Genomic DNA, 19861 nt, shown 5'->3' on the forward strand with positions numbered 1-19861 from the left:
ATTGGGATGCTGTGAGAGAGAATTCAGGAGGAAAGACATTCAGTATGTAGTCAGCTGCAGAATGATATTGGGCTTTTCAGTTCTCGGGTATGAAAAAAAAAATTAAGATCTTAGAATGCAGAGATAACTATCAGCATTAATGTCTTCCTATGTCTTTGCATGTGGTCCCAGTGTTCTCACTATTCATTTTCAAACACAGGTGCTGTTGAAAACCAAACTAAAAAAAAGGCATCCAAAGAAAGTCTATAATGATGAACAGAGGAATGAGAAAACCAGTTTGTGAAAAGACATACAAGAACATAGTGGGATGAATCTGAAAGTGTTTGAAATGAAAGCAAAGGAAAATTTCTGGAGAGCAGGACTTTTCTCCTAATTTACCTTCCAAGAAACAATTTATGCTAGGGAGCAGACTTGACCCAGTTCAGTTTTCTTTCTCATTTCTTAAGCTCTTCTAACACTAACATAATTGGGAAAATAAATAAATGGGAATGGAAAAAAAAATCCAAACCTCTAATCCTTTAGAGGGAAAGTGAGCCATTGATTTAAATAAAGTTCCATCAATATTTCTGTAGCATTCTAAACATTCTCAGAACTTACTTGGTTTTGGAATGATAATGAAAATAATCCTTGAGCTGTCTATAGCATTAAACCTTTCTCTTGAGCCAGTGCAATCAATTAAAAATATTTTCTATGAAAATTCAAATGATCTCACCTATGTGCATTATCTTTCTTAGATCAAATTTGCTTTTACTGTTATGATGCATATTCAACAGAGTAAGTAGGTTTTTTAACTTTGGGATAAGAACAAAAAATGCTTTGACTAATAAAAATGTTGTTTAAACTAATAAAGAATTTACAAAACCTCTCATTCTAGAAAAAAAATGCAAATAAATTAAATACAAAAATTAGTTTTTGAATTTCAGGAATGTAAAAATCTGGGGGATTTAAACACGTTTTTTTTTCTTCTACAGTAATCTTGAAATCATCTCTAGAACAGCTTGTATGTAGAGTTTCTAACTTTTATTTAAAAAATCAATGTTATTCAATATATAACAAGGTTATATATGATCATACTTTCATTGAAAATAAAGTGATTTACTCCTTTGATTTTCATTAGGTGGGAATCTGTGCCTCTATTCCCCTAAGCTAGATTTTGATCTATCAAACAACTTGGCCTTTACCACCAGGGTTGTGTAATTTCTTCCTGAATATTTTCACATATGGAACTTTGTTAAAGACTCTTAGCAAATCTAAAAGAACCCAAAAGTATGTTAACTCATTCATATTTATGCCCCATTATCTCCTATCAAACCAGAGTAGGTTTAACTATAATAGTTGTTACCAGCAGATCTCCCAGATGGAGGCTTCAGCATAAACAGAACCCCTGGGGGATGTAACTCCATGGACACATCAAAGGCCATAAATAACACTGATGAGTTTTGCTTTCCAAATCAGGGAGGAGGAGACATTACTTGGTAACAAAGGAACTACTGACTTAGCTGGTATTTTTCCCATGCTCCTCTTAGTAATTCCAGAGACTAAATATTTTAGAGCCACATCTCCCACATCTAAAGCCTGATTTTATACATATGGCACAAATTTATTCATAAAGTGTTCACTTGCACTGTATAATTCATCTTCTGTATATTCCCAGATGGAGAGTTCCTGAGAAATCCTCCTGTTTTTTCCAAACACTGTTATCTCCAAGGGAAGTAAAGTATTATGAGATGTCCTTGTTTCATTGACACTGCTGGTTTCTCCCAGCAGGAAAATGACATACAAAACAGGAGACATGGGGCAGTATGTGTTTCATAGAAGCTTAATTACTGTGAACAGAACTTAAGTCTTTTCCATTGCACATCCCTCCTGGCTAGAAAGGCAGTTTTTATTTTGTCTTTGGAAGCATTGTCACCACCAAGTTTGTAAGTTTTGCAGCTTATCAGATGAGGACATTCCTCATATCCTCTATGTCTACCATCAAGATTGATTGATGACAGATCTGACTGCAGGAGCTGAAACTCTAACCATAGCAAAGGAAAGCACACAAGAGAGAATCAAGGTATATTCTTTTATCCAAAGAAGGAATCAAGTTAGAAAAAAGGGTAAAGGTGATGTGTTGCTGGACAAATAAATAGCAGTCAAAAGGCTTATATTATTTTAGCCTGGAAAACACTGAAAAAGTCCTGTGTCCTAACAGCAGTGGCCAGGGAGGTTTGAAAACTTACCCTATGGCACATGCAAGGCAAGGCAAATATTAAGTGATCATCTACTTGTTTGGTTCCTACATCATGTTGACAATTAAAATTTTGCATGGATGTGGTGATAACAGGCTGACCGCCCATTTTATTGGAATATTCAAAGATACGTTTGTGAAAGTGTTCAAGAGCTCTTCCTTACCACCACACTTACACCTGAAAAACACCTTTGATTCTCTTCAGAAGTAGCTGTAGGGGCTTGAATTTGGAAGCTACTGCTAAGCCAATAGTATACAAGTTAGGCAAGTACATGGATTGCATGGCAAATACTGGAATCCATTCCTAGAGAAACAAACGTACCAACACAAATGTCTCCTCTTAATTTTATAGTCAATCTGAACACAAAAATCAAGACAAATGGATGCCATTTACCCTAAATAGGATACATGGTAATAGCTGATCCTAGCATTTATCTTTAAGTCAGATGTAACTCATGAAAAGACGACAGACCCTTTTCCTATTTTCCAGAATACAGGGACCAAGAGAAGCATTTAAATGGCATGCTCCCTTCTGTTAGCCCTTGGATGTTCTGCAATAAAAACCTTAACCCACAGATCCAGAGAAAGTCCCTAAAGACAATGCGTGACCTCAGATGTTTAACCTTATGCAATAAAGCAAAAAACAAAACAAAAACAAAACCACCAAAAAAACCCAAAACCAGCCAACCAAAAAAGAGCGGAATTATTGTGCATTATACCAAAGCCCTCAGGGCTTCAGCTGGCAATTGCCTTATGGTAGAGGTACTTGGCATTAAGCATAATGTCAGCCTGCAGTTTGATCTTCTGCCACAATACATGGGCTCTCACACAGGTTCTTCTTTGGTGTATATGCTCAGTCACAACCTGTACTCCCCAATCACAGAGATACATCTGTTCCAGTAGTCTGGCAGTGTTTTGGATAATCTCTTTAGAGCAAACAGTATGAGTGACATGCTCATGCTTTCAGATCTCAGTCTGTTAGGCACATCCCCGACACATCCTGACCCATGGGGTACATGAGGGCAGTTTCAATAAAGTTATGCTTTTCTAAGGCTGACCAGAGATCCAGAGATGACTGGGAAGGCTTCATTTTAGGTATTTGCCTACATCAGACTCTGTCTTCCAAACTGGTGCAGGGTTCCAGGAACTGCTAAGCATTCCTGAACAGCTTTGAAACCATAGACACGCTGGCCAATATCTAAGAGATCATTTTCTATCCAGGAAATTCTGCATCAGTCTGATTTGTGATGGAAGTCCTGAAGAGTAAGTTGCCACTGGTAAAATGATTTCTTGTGCTGTGTGTTTTAATAAAATCAGCATTGGGCAAACTGCCTTTGACCACAGAAAGCATAGAGTTAGTCTCAGAAAAGTGATTCTGAAATTCTTTCAGAATAAATGGTGGTTATCGTGGCTTTAAAACGTCCTCTAGCTTGTTTTGATATATGTTCCCAGACTAATAAAATGTACTAAGGAACAAAAATCAGAAAATTAAGAAAGCTGTTTTTCATGTTAAATAGATATGGCTACCGATCACTGTTGTGAGAAAAATTTGGGTTTTCTCTTCTCCACATTTGATCTGCTATGAAACAGATTTTTTTTCAGGTAAGGAAGAAAAGGTTGTTTCAAATTAAATAAAATGCTTTGTTCTCAGATTACCTAAGTCCCCTAAAAATACTGGGCAATCTTGACATGAAAAATCAGAATATTTTACTTAGAAAATACTGAAATTAATATTTTGACATTATTAAAATCAATTTCCCTTTTAAAAAAAAAATAAAAATTTGGCCATAATCGTTAGTTCAGTTTGACCCAAATTAACAAGTTCTTTGGTTTATGTATCTTTAGAAAATCTACATTTCAGTGCAGAATTATTACCTAACAAGTTACAAGAGCAGTCTCTTCACAAAAGTAGTTGGAGTTGCTACTATGGCGCAGTCCTGTTGCCACAACAGCAGGCAGTTGCAACGTGCAATTAAAACCAAGTAGTGAAGCAGACAAGATAAGCCACAAGAAGTAGAAAGGATCTGCATGGAAATGGGGATAGTCTATTGATTAGGAACTCTGAATGCACAGTCAGCAGTTTTCCCATTCCTGTTTAATATGATCACAAATTAGGCTGCAGATAAGTTAATGTAAATTCACTATCTGAAAAAGAGGCCAAGGTGAAATTCTAAAGTTCTTTGGGAAGGTGCAGACAGATGATGATAATTCAGTAAAGAGATATAATACTGAATCTAGTTAAGAAAGATGGAATATATAAATTGAGGACAGATATGGGCATCTTAGCTATCAAAAAACTACAATGCACTCTTTGCAATGATAGGGCCACCCATCAGTCACAAACACAATGAGCAAGGGAGAAAACAGGACAAACATTTAATAAAGGGCAGAAATTGAAGTGCATATCCTCATAGCTCTACCATTTTACTCAGAGAAACAGTAAGAGAGCAAATTTGGAATAAAAAAATTATTCTTGTGGTAGTCTGGAAGATCAAATCTAAACCTCTGTTTCTAAAAATTATCCATCCATTTCAGGATATTGAAATCTTCACATTTGTCTAAGACAAAACACATATTTTCTAAGAATATTTCAAAAACCAACCATCCACCTTTACTAGGATAATCATCCTCTATCACTGACCACCCCTACCTCTTTTCATTTTACAGATCTCTCATTTCACACCTACTCAGATATAAATTAAAGGTGCATTGGCCTAAACAAAACTCAGGTCTAGTGGATTCACAAATAAAATAACAAGAGAGAGATACTAGATTCTACTCATCTTTCAGGGTCACTTCTGCATTTTATACAGCTCCAGGCTAAAACCCACAAAGCCACCATAGAAGCCCTGTGAAGCACTGCCACATGCACTTTTTGGAAGGTGTCTATCTCTCTGACTGATCATAAAGAAATACTGGATGATCACCTGTGCTACAACAGCTATAAAATCCCTTGCATGAACACTGAACTCTGGGAAGCTCCTGAGACCTGAGACTGAGTTCAGACTTCCTAGAAATCCCACATAGACTTGTGGCAATCAGAGCCACAGCTCTTTTTTCAAAAGATGGTCTCTCTGAGCATCAACAGGGGTGCCCACAGCACACTTGCAGCAACTGATGCAGCACCCACTGTTATTTGGCTTGGGTGGCCTTATCTGCAGCATAACGGAGCATTATGAAGGATACACAGGCAGTGAACTTGGAAAGTCCCAAGTCTCTGACCTGATACTTCTCTCAGAAAATCTTTGCCCAATATTTGAAGACGCCGAACAAAAACAAGTGCTGTCTTGTAATTAAACACTCCAACCAGAAGTATAATTCAGAGAAAAATCTTTCCTGGTAAGGGAAGACCTTACTGGGAAGATCAGTTGGTATCCTTTAGGCAACCAACTAATTTTTTAAGTCTTATTTTATTTTTTATAAAGGAAATTCAGCATATTTAAGAATAGCAAATTTACTAATTAAGTTGCTAATCTCGTTTCTGGTTTTAATTAAAAAAAAAAAAAAGCCAAACAAAACCAGAAGCAGGAGAGATAACTCTGTGCTTATGTACAGTGGTGCAAGTTAATTGAGAAATCATGCAGAAAGAAACAATTCAAAAAACAGGTACAAAGCAAAAAAGAACATTCTTTCTAGTATGGAAATGAAAGCTAATGAGTCCTCACTCATGCAAATAGGATCAAATTCTGTTGATATTATACAACTGCAACATGCCTCCATCCAAAACACAAGCCAATAGGAAGTTAGCTGGTTAACCACTAGTGCCAGATACTACTGTCTGTCCCTAAAACAGACACAGCAGAAGCACCTCTAACCTGGATGCAGCAGCATTTGTCACACTGTGTTGTCTGGTACCTTCAAAATGTCACTTTTAGAAATATTACTTTTAGAACTGGAAGGAAAAGAGTAGGTTTGAACATAAATCATTACTATCTCCAGTTTCAATTCTTGCCTCAGTGTCACGCCTGCTCACAGGCAGCATAGTCGTCAGGACAAGCCTATGTCTTTCCTAAAATGTATATCAATACCAGTCTGTGAAGAAACTAGTGTTAAAAAGGGTTTAAATGAAGACTGCCAAATCTGATGGAGCAGTATGGAAACAGAAGAGAAAGGTATGGCTAGATGTGCTCGTGCTGGGAAGGGAGAAGAGATGGAAGGTGAAAAGAGGGAGAACGGAAATCAAAAGTGATGTTATGGCATACAAGAGACATAAGGTATTGCTATGGGAAAGGCAAAGAAAATTGTAGCAGCCTTGAAAGATCCAGCAGCAAAGCAAGCCAAGGGATTCTGTACCTCATCTAATGAAGCAACTGAAAATGCCTTGAAATGCAGCTTCAGAATGGATTGCTCATGGTAGCTCAAAAAGCTCTAATTTTTTTGTTTTCCTTTTTGAAGGAAAACATCCAACCCTCTTCAACTCCAGTAATCCCATCCCTAGAAAATCACTCTATTTTCTAAATTGACCTATGTTCAGTATAAACAAATTCTGTGTGCCCTTATCTTCAGAACTCAACTGCACTCTGACCTTGTTGCAGGCACTTTGTATTTTCATGAAGAAATGGAACAGAGAAAAAAAAGTATTTTTATGCTCATAGAATGGTTTGTGTTGGAAGGGACCTTAAAAATCACTCATTTCCAACCTGCCTGCCACGTGCAGGGACACTTCCACTAGATCAGGTTGCTCAAAGCCTCATCCAAAAAGCCCCTGACCTTGAACACTTCCAGTGATGGGGCATCCTCAGCTGCTATGGGCAACTTGTGCCAATGCCTCACCACCCTCACAACAAAGAATTTCTTCCTAATATCTAATCTAAATCTACCCATCAGCTTAAGGTCATTCCCCCTGCATGCCCTTGTAATAAGTCCCTCTCCAGCTTTCTTGTAGCCCTCATCAGGTACTGCAAGGTGCTATAAGGTCTTCCCAGAACCTTCTCTCCAGGCTGAACAGCCCCAGCTCCCTCAGCCTGTCTTCATAATAGAGATGTTCCAGCCCCCTGAGCATCTTCGTGGCTTCCCTCTGGACTTGCTCCAACAGGTCCATGTCTTTCTTATGTTGGGGGCTCCAGAGCTCAATGCAGTAGTCCAGGTGGGGTCTCACCAGAGTGGAGCAGAGAAGCAGAATCACCTCCCTCAAACTACTGGTCACATCTCTTTTGAACCAGTGCAGGGTACCATTTGCCTGCTCTGCAAGTGCACGTTGCCATGTGATGTTGAGCTTCTCACCCACTAACATCCTTTCTGGCAGGGCTGCTCTCAGTCCATTCTCCACCCAACCTGTACTTGTTTTTGGGATTGTCCCAACCCAGGTGAAGGATTTTACACTTGGTCTTATTGACTTTCAACTCCAGCATGTTGACTGCACCACTCATGACAAACTTGCTGAGAGTGCCCTTGATCCCATTGTCCATGTCATCCACAAAGATTAAAACAGCACTGGTCCCAGTACTGACTCCTGAGGAATGCCACTCATCACTGGTCTCCTCTCAGACACTGAGCCATTGACTGCAACTCTTTGTGTGTACTAACCAGCCAATTACTCATCCATCAAGTGGCCCATCTGTCAAATTCATGTCTCTCCAATTTAAAGACAACTGTAGGAGGTTACCAAACTTCTCAGGCACAAATTTGCCCTTACTGAATCTATGTTGGCTGTCACCAATCACTTTTTTAGTTTTCATGTACCTTAGCATGGTTTCCAGGATGATCTGCTCCATGATCTTGCCAGGCACAGAACTACTAGCATGTAGTTCCCTCAGTCTTCCTTATTTTTCTGTTTCAAAATGGCTATTATTTTGCCCTCCTTCTAGTCAGTGGGCACTTCATCAGACTACCACAACCTCTCAAATATGATGGATACTTGTTTGGCCACTTCCTTAGCCAGTTCCCTCAGTACTGGATGTATCTTGTCAGGTGCCATGGATTTGTGCAGCTTCATGTTCCTTAAATAGTCTCAAACCTGATGATGTCCTACAGTTCTTCATTCTCTCAGTCCTTAGAATCATAGAATCAGCTGGGCTGGAAAAGACCTCCAAGATCATGAAGTCCAACCCTTCATCCAACACTGCCGTGGGTACCAGATCATGGCACTCAGTGCCACATCCAGTCTTGTCTTAAAAACCTCCAGGGACGATGAATCCACCACTTCCCTGGGCAGCCCCTTCCAATGTCTGATTACTCTCTCCGTAAAAAATTTCTTCCTAATATCTAACCTAAACCTCCCCTGGCAGAGCTTAAGCCCATGCCCTCTTGCCCTACTGCTGATTACCTGGGAGAAGAGACTGACCCCCACCCGGCTACAGCCTCCTTTCAGGGAGTTGTAGAGAGTGATGAGGTCACCCCTGAGCCTCCTCTTCTCCAGGCTAAAGAACCCCAGCTCTCTTAGCCTGTCCTCACAGGACTTGTGCTCAAGTCCCTTCATCATCCTTTTTGCTCTTTTATGGACCTGCTCCAGCACCTCAATATCCTTCCTGAACTGAGGGGCCCAGAACTGGACACAGTGCTCAAACTGTGGTCTCTCAGCCTTCTACATGTCCTGCTAATGAGGTCTCAGAGAGATCCCATATTTTCCCTGGTCTGGCTTTTATAACTGACATACTTGTAGAAGGTTTCCTTGTTGCCCACTAACATCCCCAGACAGATTTAATTCTGTCAGGGCTTTGGTTTTCCTAACCCAATCCCTGGCTCCTCAGATAATTTTTCTGTATTTCTCCCAGGCTACCTGCCCCTGTTTCCACACACTGTAGGCTTCTTTTTGTGTTTGAGCCTGTCCAGGAGCTCCTTGTTCAACCACACAGGCCTCCTGGTGTATTTGTCTAACTTCCTCTTTGTTGGGATGCATCACTCCTGAGCTTGGAGAGGTAAATTCATGCTAATCATTTAGGTAAAAATCAAAATAGGCAAAAGAACACCCCAAACTTATTTTTTCCTTTGTGCTGTTTAGGTCTTGAACACAACGTAAGACACAGTCCTCCCCAGCTTTCACCTTGTCATTTCAGAAATCATTTATCAAACACTGCAAAATTAGCAAAAAAAGGGGTACATGGGGGAAACAGGAATATCTGAAAGATCACAGGACATATTTCATTCACTATCCCCCCTTCCCTAAAGAGTTTATCACCACTCAGAGATGTATCTAACTTAGAAATAAAGAATGGCACTAACTTTGAGAGCCACCATTCATTCATAGCACATTAGCACATAGATTTTTTTTAATACAGCTCCTGTTATATATAATTTTTTTACCAATACATACTGTCATTTTTATTTTGAATTCTAAATTATTTGCAATAAATGATCTGAAGGGTTATATTTCACCTGTGGATTTCTTAAAAATTGCTTTTATTTTTTAAAAAGTCAGATGAATAGCTGGACTGCAATTCAAAATGGCAACAACAATAGCAAAAAAGCCCACCCTAAATACTAATAATTAGTACAGAAAATGGTTTATGCGTTTCTTACTAGTGAAACACATCTTCCTGTCCCACTCCACATCCAAAAATGAAGAATTTTCTACTTTTAAACAGATAAATCAGAACTGTTATTTACATAATAGGCATTCTGGTTTCATATTTGCTTTTGCTTACATCTCTGGATTTGCTGCCTTTTGTTTAATAATATAAACACACAGAGCAACTGCTAAGAGATAACACGGAGATTTATAAGTTACCATTAATGGCTCAGTAGTCCTACTCAATAAGAAAGGGACTGCATGTCTGAAAAACCTGTTGTCTTTAAAAATAAAGAAAATTAGTAACACAATAGTCTTCACTGCATGGCATTTGCATAAAATGGAATATGGGCCTGATCAAGGCAACTCTGTCTTCATACGAGTTGCCTTCACTTAAGTGACCAGCATCATTTGCATAAGTAATATCCTGTAGTTTGCATTTTAAGTTAAGGCATCTCAATTTGGTTGTTTGGTTGATTATACAATTGATAACTGCTACACCCTTTGGTTCATGCCTTCTGGAACACTTCTGCTAAATTCATAAGCTTCAGATTGCTTTAATAACAACTTGTCATCAAAAGAACACAGACAACCTTTTCCTCAGTAAATGTTTTACTCCGTCACTTGGGGATAGATTTGGGAGTCACTTTATTTTGTAGTTTTTGTCAAAGCCTTTTTTTTCCTCCCTAAAACAGTAACTCAATGAAAACAGATGAAAACAAGAAACAAAAGTACTATTTCATGCCTTGATAACTCTATTTTTCCACTTCCAATAATAAACTGAATTTGTGCCTTTAAACTTGCTTAGGAAATGCCATCAACATAAACTGTACATTGCTCAGGACTCTTTAACTACTTAATTAGCTACTAAAACACTGCAAAGAAGCTGATGTTATACCAGAAGAGAAGCAAAAATGAGCCAAACTCCGCGCGTCCCCCACCCTCTTCACGACAAGTGTTTGTGTAAGCCCTTACCTGCTGGGTAACGTTCGATAACGGGCCAGTTGTCCACCTGTAACGTGGCATTGCCACCACTCCTTGTGAAGCGAACTACATGGTATTTCCCGTCATTAATGATTGCGTTCATCTCTTCAATAGCGATGTCATCGGTTCCAACATTAAATTTAACTCCAATTTTTCCCTGGTGCTGCATATTTAAAAAAAAAAAAAAAAAGAAAGGGAAGAAGAAAGAGAAGAACTAATTAAGACTTGTTTTAGCAAGAAATTGAGACAGTGTGTCACACAGGGAAAGATTTCTAACAACATCTTCCCTCCTCAGATGTAACTTCTGAAGACTTGCATGCGGTAGTGACAAGCCTTCTGACAGCTTAGTAGGTCTGTGATGTCTTTTTGATGGATAATTGATATTCCAAAGGAGTTATTTCACCAAATTGAGGTCTCTTCTTTTCCAAGAGGTTCAGACCAAGATGAGGAGGGGGGAAGGAGGAGGAAAGCTCAAGGTTTCCTTCTTTGTCCTCTCCCTCAGCTCCAAGAGGATAAAACACAGTTTTTCCTTTTAGACTTTCAAAACAGAAATCCTTGCAGTGTCACTTGGAAGAGATACAAGAATTTTCCGGCTATAAAAGCCAGGGCCCAGCCCTGCTTTCCAAACCTCATTCATAGTCCAACTCTTCACAAATGGTAACAAAGGAGGAACCTTTTTTTTTAATGGAGAGATTTTTGGCATCACATTGTAGTAACTGTGAATCATTAAGCCAAGAACAGACTGATTGACTAAAAAAGACTTTCCTGCTCAATGCCAGAGAGCAGTGAGAGGTATTTGCTGACACAGAGATGGTGTATTGTTCCCACTAAGGGCAGAGGCTTATTCTTTTGCTGGATTTACCTATAAACTCCTGTGCCTGAGTGCATACAAGGCTAAGGGGACTTCCCACACACAATCATACCTTAGACCAAGGCTGTAGATTTTCCAGATGATTGTGATATTGGCATGCTTTCATTTTTATTGATTTTTAATTATTAAACTCTTCACTCTAATGAGACATTTACATTTGAATAAAATCTTTCAATGTCTATTAAAATTTAACTTAAGGGCTTTGTGATTTTTTTTTTCTCCTGTAAAATCAATTCTATTCCTCAAAAAAGGTATTTATTACACTGAAGAGAAAAAAAGAAAACCATTGTACAGTATGAGATTAGGGACTTGTGCATAATAAGTGGTAATTCTATCTGAAATTGCATGTCCTTGGTACTGGTACATCTTTCTTAGTTTTTACACTTCCAGATGAAACACAATTAAATGTTCACCTTTCCAGCATAGCTCTTGTTTCTGTTCCCTCTTCCTCTTACTACCCTAGCACCACTCCCTGTAGAAACTGTATTCTGCAGCTCATCTCTAAGTCCCTCAAGCAATGAACTCAGGAGTTTTTCTGCCTTATTTTATTTTCTTTTTAAATACCTGTCTTCGTTTTCCAATAGTGTTTGTATATTGCAGTTGCACAGCTGAGCAGCTGTTGAACACCTTTGGAGTTCCTCAACATTTTGGCATTAGGTTTTCACCTCTTCAGCTATGAATTTTTTAAAAATCAATAAAAGAACCATTCCCTCATGAGATTTGCTTGATTGACTAAAAAATGTTCTAGACATTCCCATTTCTTACTTGTGGATTGTTTTAAAATTTCTCTACTGGCTGGTCCTACTTTTCCATGCCAATAGGGTGTCAATAGGGGACCCACCTCATCCAATACATGCTCATCTTTTGCCTCTCATGTGAGTTGCATGGCAATTTCCCAGTTTTCTTGGGTAAGTAACTGTAGCTCTTCCTTATTTCAAATGTGTCGGTTATAACCTTAGAATAGATTTCACCCATTTTCTCCCATGGATAAAGTAGCTTATTTGTTTCACATGTTCCATTCATATGCTTACTCTCTTTACACAGAAACATATACAAAGAAATATAATTTTTTCCTAGATTTAAAACAATCTCCTCTTTTAGTAATTTATGAAATGCAGAAAACCAGCATATAATGATAATGGCATATGCAGCTTTTCACAGTATTTTCAAGAAATCAAAGGCTTTGAGGATTAAAAAAGCTGACTAATTTTACAGTGATTCATAATTATACTGTTCAGAACCTACACTTTATGTACCTGTTTTCCTATTCGCTATATATATGTATATACATATATTATTTTAGATTATAAAAGAAAAAAAACAACAAAGAAAAAACACCTTTAAAATGAATAGACCAGGTGCAGGCAAAAAGAAGTGTCATACAAGGCAAATATATCAATAGCATTTCCAAAATTAGAGCACATGGTGCTGCAATGGTCACCAAGTTACCATTCGCAAATGACCAGAAATTGACAAGTGAAATGAATGCTATACAGACTTGAAGGCAGACCTTTAGCCTTCCTTTATAGATATATACTTGTTAGTTAAAAAAAAGCAAATTTCCCTGACTTCCCTACATTTGTACAGAAGTACTGTGCACAGATAAAAAGCATGCAGCTGCAATAGCAAATGTCACCCTAATAGATGATAACATATTTTAGTGATTTCTTTGGTTTTATTTCTAACATATTTATGTAGCTGAGGCCACGAAAACCTCCATTTTTAAAGGATACACTTCACTGTTTCCACACTTCCTCAGCACCTGTGGCCATCTCTGTATCCCCACATAAAACAAGGAGGCAAATCTGTGTTTCAAATTGGAAGAGTTCATGATTATTGCATCCATTTTAAGTTTGACTCCTGGACATAACGTTAGACATGACATGAATTACAACCCCATCGTGCACAGCCCTTTAGAACCACAAAACAAAATATGATGCAAGTCTTGACAGTACATGGACCCAAGCAGATGATGCCACTACCACAGAGCAGCAAGTCACCATGTATCAGCTGAGCTCAGATAAGCACCTCTGTATGTAGACAGTGGGTTTTCTAAGCCTTCGCATAATCATGCAGCAGTTTGATGGCACTACTCCTTCACTGCAAGATAACACTATTTTTCATTTGTCTTTGTCACATTATTTTCATTTATCTTTGGTTTAGACCATGTCCACAGTTGTTGCAGATCAGCTGACATGCAGTAACCTGCCTAGATAACATGATGTCAGCCCTCAGCCTTGTTATGCTTAATTTAATGGGCCTGTAGCCTGCTCGAAAGAACTAGTTTTTATTTTTCCTCTTTTTGGAGCAATATGGTAGTGCAGAAAGGAAAGAGATTGATAAAACTGAAGCCTACTAAATTACTACTTTCACTTTGCCAGCCTCACTGGCATAGTACAGTAGTGGAATTTTTCCTTTATCATTTTTTCATTCAAAATAATCTTAAAAGTCATTCTTCCTATCAGAAACAGCCTCAGACAAATGCTGAATGAGAGGTTCCCTCTTCAGCACCTGATGATGGGCACTATGGAAAGTCTGTTCATCACTAAGTACTGCAATAAGTCAACATTACTATTGAATGCTGCCATCCCTGCCAGTGACCCAGAATAGTACAGACTCATATTCCTAGAAGGTTATGTTTTCCCACAAGCAAAGATAATAATTTTAGAGCTCCCCTGATAAAAATCAGCTCTGTACACAGGGATCAGAGAAGCCCACCGTGCTGCTCATGGTTCTCAGCCTGTGTCTTTTTATCTCAGCCTCACCTGGTTGTGAGAGAACATAGCAATTAAATAAATTTCTTTTCCTACTGTGCCTTTATCTATTTAAAACTGGTAAGGTCACAATAACACAGTGGAGACATGTAGACGCTGGGAGAGTCTCCAGTTTTACTTTCAAGAAAGACCAAAGGAGAGATTGCTCCTTCAGGAGAAGAGGGAAGCATTTCAATGAGTGGCCTAAACTTTGTTCTGTTTCTCTGAAAATTGTTTTGAACTGTAAAACCAAATTTATACCATGAATAATGCTACAACCGCCATATCACCACCACTGGTCCTTGGGACAATGCAGCACAGGACCTCCAATTAATCTACGGACAAACTATGCTGACACTCTAAGACCCAACCAGCAGCTCTTCAGAAATAGCTCTTGGTTTGGAGGTCCTTGGGACATGTAGCTCTCCTGTTTCTGAGGCCAGGGTAACTTTCCTTTCTACAGTAATTACACAGGCAGGTAAGTCAAGTTTGCTAAAGTGCCCCTGTACCTCACTGCAACATGCAATGTAGGCTCTGTCTACAGTTTAAATTCTGCTGTCCAGGCACTTGTAGGAGCCCAAGCTCACAGGCTAAGGATAAATACATTAATGGCTTCAAAGCAATTGGATAAAACTATGAGATATACATGTTTAGTTCCAACTCTACACTCCTAATGAGCTCTGAAATGCTGGGAGCTTTGATTGCTTAGGATGGGATGTGTATGTATGTGTGTGTACATACCAATCACTTTAAAACATTTTGTCTTCAAAAGCACTGGCAACTACTACTATAATCTAGCAACTCCAGTGGAGTACTTTCAAACCTTTTTTATGAATTGTGTACTCTGAATACTTAAAAGACTTCTGATGAAGCACCAAGAATGCTTATGAACCTAAGAACCAAGCAAGAAAGGTGAAATGTGAATCAAGCCAGTAGCTGATATTGCAATTTGTTCCCTGTTGGACTCTAGTTCAGGGCTACCAATTTGCCAACTCCAAATGCAATAAACCTGATGCTAGTATAAAAGTAAATAAATAAATAAATAAATATTTATACACACACACAGAGAATTGATATTTCCTATAGCATCAGCAAGATTTTACTGCTCTCTGTAGTAATAACTCTGGAATCAGTCAAACATGAGTGTGTGCAAATTTGGCACAACAGTAGTTTTAGAGGAGACTATAGACAACCTAAGCTCATAATACTTACAACCTTTAAACACTTGCAAGGAAAAGTAATAATACTGTGACTCCCACAGGTGAACAAATAGAGAAGAAAAAATTCAAGCATACCAGCTTGCATCTTATAGCGTCAGTCCCTGAGGTACCATTTTCTGGTGAATGTGATAACAAAGTCTTAGAACTTACTGAAGGTTTACTTTTATTTTATAAAAGTGTAAGTTTCTTGAGTTTTATTGAGAAGAGTGAGGTCATTTTCACTCAAATGTAATCAAAGGCTGATATTCTATATTATAGAAATTTAAGCAAAATAATTAAAATAATTTCTGGGTTTCTGAATGCTGTAAGAGAATACGTACTTAAAAATAGTATTACTTGCTTCTGAAAGTGAGGGGAGGGATACATAATAGACAGAAGATACATTTACTCCAAGACTAATGGAGTAACTACATATATTTCAGTCTAATAATCCATCATTATTTCTTATTACCATCTAGTATCTTTCAGAGGAAATGCTTCCTGGAAAAAGCACAGAAAATATAAACCATCTGGGAAGAGTTCTTGGAATGAATACATCTCTTTCTTTTTATATTCCACTCAAAGAACTTAACTTTCTGAATACTGAGTTTTATTTTTTTTCTCTATGAGAAATGATAAAATAGCCAACCTAATTTTTACCAACATTAGTAATTTTTTTTTCCTTTTTAGTCAACTGCAAGACAACACACCATAGGAACAGGCATTCTCCTGTCATCCCTCATCTTGAGTACTTATAGTTATGTTTTCTGCCCTTTCATGAATTCAGAAAAGTAACCAATTTCAGGGATGGATTATAGTTTTCAGAATACCAGTGCTTGACATACTGCAGAAAATGTAGGAGGTGCTTGAAACCTCTATCAGAGTGCTAGCAAGCAAAGTTATCAGTCATAGGTAGGCAATTCAAGCAAGGAAGCAAAGATTTCTGCTGATGCCTGTTAGGATGCATCCACCTGGTATTCAGTCTTTTGGCATCTGACGAGTGTGAAACAGTTTGGTTTGTCTTTCTTTTCCCAAAGACTGCAATGTGTTGCTAGTGTGGAAAAGGAAAGAAAAGAAAAGAAAACAAAAGAAAACCCCACAACAAGCCAAACTTTCCCCTTTCCTTGTTTTCTGGTGAGGATATTAAGCTATTCCCAGTGATCCTTCTGGCGAGTTCTCACCATTTATTTGCACCATTTATTTTCCCAATATTGGCTTATTTCTTAAATCCCTGTCTTTGTAGACCTTAGGTTATGAGAAAAAAAATATTTTCATTTTAAGCCAAGTTACTGGTTTTGATAATTGTCATGATTTTAAACTAAATGCTTAATTCTTTTTCAGCTGGAGGTGTCACTCTGTGCAAGTAACACTGATTTCATTACTCACGTATCAAATCTGAACAATGTGCAGTAAAGTTGACTTCCTCTCAATCCAGTTTCCTGACAATGCTTCTCCTTTGTCATTGAACCTGTTTCCATTTGTTCTCTTTTACTTGATTCTTAGCCTCCTGGTCCCCAAGACAGTGGGACTGGAGGGATGAACTGACAATCCTTACTTCAAAAATGCTCTGTAAGGCTGTATCTGCAGCTGACTGGTCTTTCTGAGCCCCCAGCACACAACATGCTTTTATTCAGAAAGCTTTTTCATGACCTGAAGGACATCATCACTTGGCTTAAATGGTGGCTGGAATCCAAACATGACCCTTGGATTCCTGTGAGAAGAGCGGTCAGATCTGTGGTATCCATTTGCACACACCAATCGAAATGCAATCCTGGCAACAAAATGCTGCCTAACACTATGCTTTGCCACTATTCAGATTATTCACAGAAGAAAAATGTCTCCATAGCCAGAAATGTTACCAGTATTTCCTGCAGAACCTGTGCATGCCCACCTAAACACAAACACATCTTTTTCACCTACACCAAGATCCCTCTAGAGACACTTAAAAAACCAGATCTATAATCATAAATATATACCAACAACTCTTTTTTTCCTCCCCTAATTTTGGGACCCTCAATTTCAGGACTTTTTTAAAAGAGAAATGGTGGGAGAATTTGCAACATAGTTCACCCTCCCATTTTACTCAGAAGTTCTGTAAGACCCTTTAATAAACTTTACATGACCCCAATATCATGCAATTAAGTTATCTAGGTTTTCTAAATCAATACAGAAACAATAAAAATTCAGTGTTCACCAGATGCTCCTGGTTGACATATAAGAAATAGCACTGTCACTGTAACAATATTATGTATGCAAATATATACAGATGCTACCAGAGATACTGCACTCTTAAATGTTGCTCTATAAAAATTAAGCAGCTTCTAGTCTCAGACTACTGACCCTTGAAAGAGGTAAATGAAATATGGGCTCAACATCACACTAATTTACAACTGAGGCGTATCTAGAAAAAGAGCCACCTAGATGGCTCACTAAGTGGAAGAAGTAACATGTGACATAAAATTTTTTATGTCCCAAAATGCTCCCTTTGTGACCACAGAACAAAAATCCCGGAAAGAAGATATTGTGAGATCAATCAGTCACTGACCCAGCACTTCAGGGCAGGAAGCAACTACTTTTTACTACTATGAAATAATGATTTGTATCACTTTCTGCCTTAAAGTAAGTCAGCTCACAGTCAGCTTTAAACTGTTGTTATAGCAATTCAATTTGTACATAAAGCTCAGCAAGCAGAAAATATAGAAATATTTATAAATCTACAATTCTGACACTTCAGCTCTCAGTCGGCAGCATTCCTCTTTAGTTTAAACATTGTAATTCTCATTGCTATATATCATGAGTTTATTTTTTTTCAGGTTACTCTGAAGATTAATTCCTCATACAATATAGTTACTTTAACAACCAGCCCCCCAAAATGCAACAGTTATGAAAGACATATTGTGTAGAGCCCACAGTAGCAGCATACTGAATCTTATTATCCACTCAGCATCATTACTGCAGTACACAAAATTATCTTTTTTCTGAGAAAATATGCAGTAAAGAACAATTTAGTAGTCAGTCCTTAACGTGGTATTTCTGTGAAAATAGCATGTTTCACAGAAACGTCTTCACCTTGCTAGTATCTCACCAAGGGGTCCCAGTTGTGGTGAAATGCTATGGATGAAAAGACTGTTATACCAAACAGAGCATAATCTTTGCTCTGCACTCTTGTTTTCCATGTGGGCAGACACCTTGAGTACCTGAAATACAGTATGTCCAGCCTGAGGAATGGCAGAGTCATTGGAAGTTCCTGCTGCTCACAAATGGCAAACGTTCCTCCCCAAACACACATCAACACATTTCCAGATGAGTACAGTGAGCTTGGAAAATTAGGCTTGCTTTGCACCCTTCCATAGTGTATTTTTTTATACAGAGATTATTAAAATAGTATTCCTGGAATATAGTAGAGTCATCCAAAGGTGTAAACCAAAAGAGTAGCACCTTGCTATCAGTACAATCTAATACACACTGGAAGTTGTCCTGGCTTAAGGGCATTGATTTCTGTGCCTAGAAAAGTTTCACAGAACTCTTCTGATAATTTATGGGTCTGAAACAAATCCAAAGTCAGAGTCAGTAGGGATCAGAAGTGAAGAATCAGCAAATTCTCAAGCAGGCTTTCATGCTAAATGATTAATAGTCATATGATCAACACATATGCTCATGAAAACACCAGCAGTTAATTTTTGAGAATCTGGGTCAAAGGATTTTTCATATTAAAGACCTGTAGGGAATTATTCAAAACCAAGATTGGCATTAGACACGCAACTCTTATTGAGCTTTAATGAAAAATGAACACCTGCCTGCCATTCACACCTTTGATAAACTTCCCTTTAATATTAACCAGAGTCTTGAATATTTCCAGATGTCTATCACAAACATTAGTAAAAAGTACTTTTTAAAGACTGTTTAAATGCAGACTTTGCATTTCTTTTTGTACTGATTGCCTGTATGCATATTTATTTCCAGAATTCTTTTCTAACCATTTTTCTCTTGCTCTGGGATTGCCAATCAGAAATAACCTGTTCCTAATTCATCTTGGCTGCTAAGTACTCAATATTGACATGGATTTACATGAAAGAAAACTGAAAGGAAAATCCAATCCACAAAGCAATTTAAAGGCTGGGCATCTGAATAGTGGACCTAGATGAATTTTTTTGCCTCCTATCTGTAAAATAAAGAAAGATATTCTCACTTCAGGTACCTGTCTATGTGAAACAACTTATAAGTACAAAGAAGTTAAGCAGCAGTAAAACAAACAAAAAAAACTAAACCCACACAAAAAATCGACTACTGGTGTATGACAAAAGGTAAAACTGAAGTGAAAAAGCCTCACAGAAGGACACATAACTATGCTTTTACCAGCCAGCAGAGCTACAA

The 19861-nt window shown here is 38.1% G+C and overlaps 1 protein-coding gene across 33 annotated transcripts in view; it reads right to left on the reverse strand.

The window, feature by feature from the left end:
* Nucleotides 1-19861, reverse strand: part of NRXN1 (neurexin 1) — a 703850-nt gene that overhangs the window by 114545 nt on the left and 569444 nt on the right. For all 33 annotated transcript variants that reach the window (XM_050314497.1, XM_050314498.1, XM_050314526.1 and 30 more), the window contains one exon: nucleotides 10656-10827. In XM_050314497.1, the coding sequence (XP_050170454.1) occupies nucleotides 10656-10827 (172 nt within the window). The remainder of the gene's footprint in view (nucleotides 1-10655; nucleotides 10828-19861) is intronic.

This window comes from Myiozetetes cayanensis, unplaced genomic scaffold (genome assembly GCF_022539395.1).
Source record: "Myiozetetes cayanensis isolate MyiCay16 unplaced genomic scaffold, myiCay2020 scf2-11, whole genome shotgun sequence".
Lineage (NCBI taxonomy): Eukaryota > Metazoa > Chordata > Aves > Passeriformes > Tyrannidae > Myiozetetes > Myiozetetes cayanensis.